Source organism: Fundulus heteroclitus, chromosome 12 (assembly GCF_011125445.2).
Source record: "Fundulus heteroclitus isolate FHET01 chromosome 12, MU-UCD_Fhet_4.1, whole genome shotgun sequence".
Lineage (NCBI taxonomy): Eukaryota > Metazoa > Chordata > Actinopteri > Cyprinodontiformes > Fundulidae > Fundulus > Fundulus heteroclitus.
The window spans coordinates 8,811,593-8,818,403 of NC_046372.1; the positions used below are offsets into that span (position 1 = coordinate 8,811,593).

The 6,811-nt window shown below is 41.9% G+C and overlaps 1 protein-coding gene across 1 annotated transcript; it reads right to left on the reverse strand.

Moving 5' to 3' along the window:
* Positions 1 to 2,128: 2,128 nt before the first annotated feature.
* Positions 2,129 to 4,788, reverse strand: selenop (selenoprotein P). Its single transcript, XM_012869956.3, has 5 exons — positions 4,680 to 4,788; positions 3,961 to 4,188; positions 3,114 to 3,326; positions 2,880 to 2,997; positions 2,129 to 2,773 (listed from the first exon to the last, which is right to left on the reverse strand). The coding sequence occupies exons 1-5, from the start codon at positions 4,748 to 4,750 to the stop codon at positions 2,129 to 2,131; spliced, it is 1,275 nt and encodes a 424-aa protein (XP_012725410.3). The 5' UTR covers positions 4,751 to 4,788.
* Positions 4,789 to 6,811: the final 2,023 nt, after the last annotated feature.

Below are 6,811 nucleotides of genomic sequence, written 5' to 3' on the forward strand. Positions count from 1 at the left end.
CTTCTTTCTGAGTTTGGAAATGTAAGTTCAGAGTTTAGAACCTGTGAAATATCTGATGAAATTCTGTCTTTCTCTCTGAGGGTCACCTGTTTAAAATACCATAACCTTTACTGCTGTCTTGAACAATCTTAAAATCTGAGCCCTTGATTTGACCGTTAAATTATGGAACCAACAGGTGATACCACACCTTAATAAAGATTTAGTGGTTGATCTGTAAAAAAAAGAAAAATCACCATAATCTCTTTAGAAACCCCAAACACTATTGAGTCTGCGGTGAGAGAGCAGATGCTGGAGGAGTTTATCAACGTGAACTTCCAGGTATTTAAAATCCACCTGCTGAATGTTGCACCTGGCTGCCATATGAACACCGGGAGGTGATCCCCAACTGACAGAGGATCTATCCGCATCTCAAGTATGACCTTAAATGAAGATCAATTAGAATAAAATTATTGTTGAACGGAGGGAATAGGATGTCCCATCTGAACTTTATCAATAGTCTATAAGGGCATGTAGGAACATGGGCTTTAATTATGTAAATTTCCCTTTTTGGTCCTCCTTCAAAACACTATGTTCAATGCGCTTCACCTACACACCCCTTCCTCACCATGAAACATTGTGGTGACAGCATCACACTGTGGGGAGTCTTTTCTTCAGCAAGGTTAGGCAAGCTGGTGAGAGTTGATGTGAAGATAGATGGAACTAAACACAGGGCAGTCCTGGAAGAAATCCTGTCGGAGGCTGCGAAAGATGCGAGGCCAGGATGGAGATTTACTATCCAGCTGGACAACAACCCTATAAATATAGCCCAAGCTACATGGAGTGCTTTAGGCAAAAGTATAGTGAATGAATTAGAATAGTCCAGTCTAAGTGGATACCAAAATCCAACTGGGAATCTCTTGCAGAACTTAATAATTGATGTTCATGGATTATCTTCTTCCAGTCTAATTGAGTTTGAGCCCTTTGCGGAGAAGAACATTTGAGTCTGTAGATCTGCAAAAGTGTTTGAGACATATCCTAAAAGACTTACAGCTTTAATTGCGGCATAACGGGCTGAAAAATCAAATGCATGTCAGACTCGTCTGATTTTTATTGGTGAGAAAATGGAAATGTAATGCGGCAAAATGTAGAAATATGCATGGGGTGTGAATACTTTTGCAAGACATTATATCCTTTGGACAGGAACATAAACACAAACAAAAAGTAAACCAGCTTTATTAAACTTTTCACAGTTTCTATGCCCAACAGTCCCAACACAATGCAATTCTCTGCGCTGGCATCAGGATTTCACGGTGGCTGTTGCCTTCCCACAGAAACCGTCATCAAGCACAGAGCACATCACACCCCATCACTCTCCTTATCCATTCATCTCCTCCCAAACAATAGCTTTTACAAAGATTTTCTTTTTTTTGTGTGTGTAATAAACGTTAGTCTGAAACACCTGAGATATGTTAAAGCTCGTGAACTTTGATAATGAGTACAAAACGGAAAGAAACTCATTATAGTAGCTGTTATATTTTCAGGACTGACCAATAAAAAAAAATCTAACTAATAAGAAGCTTTTAAGGCTTGTTTTCCCATTAATTAACTTGTGCTTTTGGCTAACACAACTCTATGATGTTATCCTCTTTTCTCGTAGACTCTGGATTTAGATTTTGTTCTTTTTTTTCTTCATTTGCAGACATTTTCTTGTCTGGTTTTAGGTGTTTATAATGTCCTTAAACTGCCTCCTTCCCTCTCTCCTGCCAGACATCATACAGACGCCACTAGAGTATAGTTTCCGCATCTGGTTTCATAAAGGAAGGCGAGATGGACATGAAAGAGTCAGTTTAAGGACATGATATCCCACTGAACACCTGAGAGAGAGAGAGAGCCAATCCATGGTAAAAAAAAAGGCGTCAAGAAAGTTGGAATGTGACGCATTCGTTAAACGCGAAATTTGAATGTTACGGCTAGACGCGTTTCTTGTTCTGATGTTTTCCCAGTATGTATGTTAAGGATTGACTTGGCCCCCCTCTCCCAGGGTAATACTTGTTGGCAATAAGAGCCCTCGGCCCCAGGGTTGAAAGCTGACATCAGCTCCAGCTTACAGCTGCTCTCATGCTCAGCTCCCAACGCCGGGGGGTCAGGCTCACTGGGCCGGCTGAGGCTGCTGTCAGGCAGCGGGAGGCACGCGTCACTGTCAGGTCTCCTTGACAGCGGCGGCCGCCTCGCTCGTGAGGCCCTGTCACTGTCAGGAGGCGGGCAGCGCCCCCTCGCAGTGTCAGAGCCCGAGCGCCTGCTCGTCTCCCGCCTCGCCAAACATCCTGCGTCAGTGTCAGCATCAGCTGGCCTTGGGAGCGGCTTCGTTGTCGCAGCCTGCTGCTCCCTGTCAGGTGAACTTTGACTTTCACCTGACGTTGTCTGCCGCTCACGGCCTAACGGGGAACGCCAGGACCTCCTGGGAGAACTGCTGTGTGTCCACTGGACGCTGCAGCTGAACTGAGTCTAAGTGATGCTGACCCTGAGCGTGACCATGATGCTCTGGCCTAACCCCTTGCTGGCTCTGTTCCATGTCAGGACCGCTGGCATCACCATTGTGGTTGCCACGGTGATGACCATGGTTGTGGCCAAAGCCGCGCGGATGGAAAACATGACCGTGACCGTGCTGACCCTGATGACCATGACCATGATGGCGACTGTGATCGTGTTGCGTGTTATCTCCTACAGCTGGGGGAGCAATTGCGTCAGGCTGCGCGTTTGGTTTTGCTTTGCACTCCTCTGGACTCTCAGCGGTCTGCAAACAAACAGGACAAAAAAAAAAACGAGGTTCATTTATTATTTCCAGCGCTCCCAACGTGTTCCAGTGAAATCATTTTGCCACCATGTTGCATGGTCTGTACCTCATAGGAACAGTCTCCACACATGCGATTGCAGTAGGCCTCTTTGATTGCGCTCTCGATGTGGCCATGTCCAATGACAGAATATGGAAGGGAGATATGGTGGGTGAGACGGCCGCACCTGATGTTAAGAGACAAAAAAAAAAAGCATTGTGAAATGAGGAATGAATAGTGTTTAAACCAAAACCTGGGTTGTTCCTCTGTCCTCTAAAACTGTGCCTGAAGCACAGGACGAACCTGTCGTAGATAATGAAGTCATCTTTCTTTCCATTCAGAGCCGTCCAAACATCAGGCTGTTGTTCACTCTGTTTGTACAGTGAGATGCTATCTGGAAGCCTCTGAGCCAGCACGGGGTGGAGCCGCTGCGCGTGCTCCCCCTGGTGGTTGATGACCATGAAAACCACATCCCTCAGGCCCTGGCTCTCCAGTTTCAGGCGCAGGCCATCAAGTCTGTATGGGAAAGACCCCAGAGTGGATTTTTTATTACAGAGCACCACGTTCATCAAGATTGTAAAATATCGTGTTTGCTTTTTTATTTTATGATTATTTTTTGTTTAGCTATTTTTTTATTATTAAAATTTGCTTTTTCACTTGAAATTATTTACATAATGAGATTTAAATAAGGAAAATTTAAGCAGGTACCCACTATTTGGCTGTTTTGCAACCCTCCTATATATATATATATATATATAAATATATATATATATATATATATATATATATATATATATATATATATATATATATATATATATATATATATATATATATATATATATGTGTATATATATAATTTTCTTTTTGGGGGCCCCTGTCAGTCAGGGGTACTTGGAGTTGTCCTAACTTTCTGCCTCAACGGCGCTCCTGGGAATGAGTTCCTACAAAAACCGAATGAAGCAGTGGACCTCTGACTTTCCCAGTCTGATTTTCACTTTGAGTGTTCTCGTATATTTGACCGAGAACTCGGAAAACCGAGTACAACCAAAGTCTTCATTACACGGTTTGTTGCTGCTTATTGAGGGTGGTTTTTATTGACTAAAAAGTGGAAGTAAAGATGTCAGAACAAACTGTGGCTGTTCCATACCTGGAGGCCTGCGCCAAGCAGAACAGTCAGCTGGCTTTCAACAGGGCCACCACTGTTACTTGGCCCTTTGAGCCCGCCATCGGCTCCACCTCCCCGATCATCCAGGTCGGTGGGGCCTGACAGCGTGGCCCGCCCCCCTCACTCTCTGCACCGCCCCCATGGAGCAGGCAGAGAGTGAGGAGCAAGAGGCGCATCCACATTCCTCCGGCGCCTCCTTCCCGCCCCAGTCTGAAAGAACAGATACGTAGGAGGAGTGAAATTAAGGAAGGAAAGGCAAAACGTAAAAAAAAAGAGGAAAAAACACATCAAATTTTCCTTTCAATTGATTGCATTACAGCTGCAGTAAAACATTTAAAAGCACAGAATCATATATTTAAAGTTTCACTTTATTTTCCTGTCCTCAGTTATTGTTTAAGCTGCTGATGTTAGAAAACCAAATGTGGTGGAACAAGAAAAATTCTTAAGGTTTGGAACCAAAATATCTCAAATATGAACAAATATCAGGTTTTTACTCCTTTGCTACAAGCACAACCATCAGAAAGTTATACCAGTGCAACATGACTAGAGTTGACGAACTGAATTTTGTGTGTTTAGCAGAAAGGCTGCATTGCAATGATACCGTGACATCTTTTATCTTAGTACTTTCCTATTCGTGCATTATGAAGAATAATGTTAAACCGTGCCAGAAAGGATTTTTATGTAACGATTCAGGCACTTACCCTTTGTTTAAAATGTTGCTTTGCCTCTGCTGAGCTCTGCTTTCCCTGCAACCCCTCAGACAAAAAAACATGCCTCCTCCTTCTTTGCTCCCCCTTTTATACTCAGCCTGTTGTTTTTCTCTCTAGATGGAGGACAAAGTTCAGCTCCCTCTGCTGATGCCAACATTTTTCTCTGGTTAAAAAAACTCCCAGAGCATGAAGTTCTCTGGACAACAGGAAGCAGAACTTAGAAGACATTTTGCAGTAACTGACAGTTTTGATGAAAAAAAAATCTGTGTGCAGGAAATGTTGTTGCTTAACTTACTAAGGTGCTGACTGTCAGCTCTGGAGAAATGAAAAGCCATCTGCCTTGTGAATCAAATAGTTTGCTCTTGTATCTTTAATGACTGTCAATTAACTGATTAAAACCTGAGGAGTCCTATTTTTTTCTTGCAAGAGAAGAAGTAAAAAAGGACAGGGGGCTGGGTTTCCATATGGACACAGCTGAAAGGGGGGTTTACAATAAGCAGACGCTCGACTGCTTCAGCTATCTTTGGAAACACTTGAAAGCAAACTACAAAAAAAAAAAAAAAAAGCCTGTGTTTGTTGAGTTGTGCAGACTGCCAAAGGCAAAGAAAGGAAGAACACAATTTAACATTAAATGTTTAGGAAAGACCTTAATGTGGGGGTTCATAAGAGCCAACAAATGGACGTGAAGCAGTAATCTCCTTGACCCTGAAAGATACGATTATATAAAGTAGCTGTAAATGATGTCACTGTGCTGTCAGGTGACTTCTATCCAGGACACTGACAGCGATGAGAGCAGTGATTGGAGACAAGTGAGGACAATTGTTCATTTTGTTTAACGGAAGGATCTTAACCGAAAACTCAAAATAGTTTAAATTAACCTTATCTTTAAAGTTTAAAGTTGAAAACCCAAGCAGTTTTGGGCCATTTTAAAATCAACCATTCCAAAGTCTTTATGTGTGCTTTGATCATCCAAATGTGTCAAGGCTTCACTCGTCTTGCCCAAATGGATCCACCGCATGAACATGAACTTGGTCAGAATGTTCATTAAAATAAATGCAGAAGCCACCAAGGCTTGAACACATTTTGCACACAGTTGTGATCAGTGTCTGTGAACGGCAGTTAATCAGCTTAGAGACATGCAGCAACATGACCTGAGCTTCAGGCTGAGATACAAGCTGTGACATGATGCCAGCTATCGTGCCGTTTCTGGATTAGTTACAATGTGTTACTTATTTACAGAGTGTGGCTGGCACCTTTTAGTCTGGTGAAATAAGTATGGCACATATAAACATTGTCCTTAACTTTACATATTTCCACTGGGGCCATTGACAATTCACAGCAGATGTTGGCAACAACCACACAGCCACACATATACAGAAGTCAAACCAAATTAGTCCACAAATAAAGTTATGAGTTTAAAAATTTTAATAACATTGCATATACTTTAATACTCGGACAAAGGGGTGTGTAAGAAGGCATGGAAAGCCAACGCACCAGCTGGAATCTGTCAGTATTTAGACTGTGCAGATCTGTATCAACTGGTTTAATATTAACTTTTGGCCTGTAAAAAGATTTCTTATTACAACAGTTTGCACAAAGTGCTTCAACTAGTAAAAGCATATTCATTCCCTCCGTCATTCCAAGTTTTTCCCCCACTAGCTAGACGGATTTGCTTTGTAGTTTTGCTTATTTTTTTATATGTATGTGCAGATTAATTGGGTTCTTACTGACATCTGGTGTCCGACTCCATTAAATTTATTTAAACTAAAAAAAGCATAGACGCTTTCAAAAACCTGCTTTACCTGGTGTATGTTATAGTAACTATCCGTAAATGTGCAGTATCTTGGAACCTGTCTTGGGTATTGATAATTTAAACATAAAAAGCTTCTTTGAGATGTGTCTATATAGCCTCTAAATTTTATGCATTTGACAGAATGAATAACTGATAAACTAAAATAAGCACATGCGATTAGGCCAGCTAAGCCCGCATGTTTGTAACAAAATGTAACAAGAGCTATTACTGATGTAACTCAAGTGCTATTGCAGGACCAATAAAAACTCATGATGTTAAAAGAACTTTCTATACACCTTCCATATCAGGACCTTTGGTTCTCTAGGGTCAG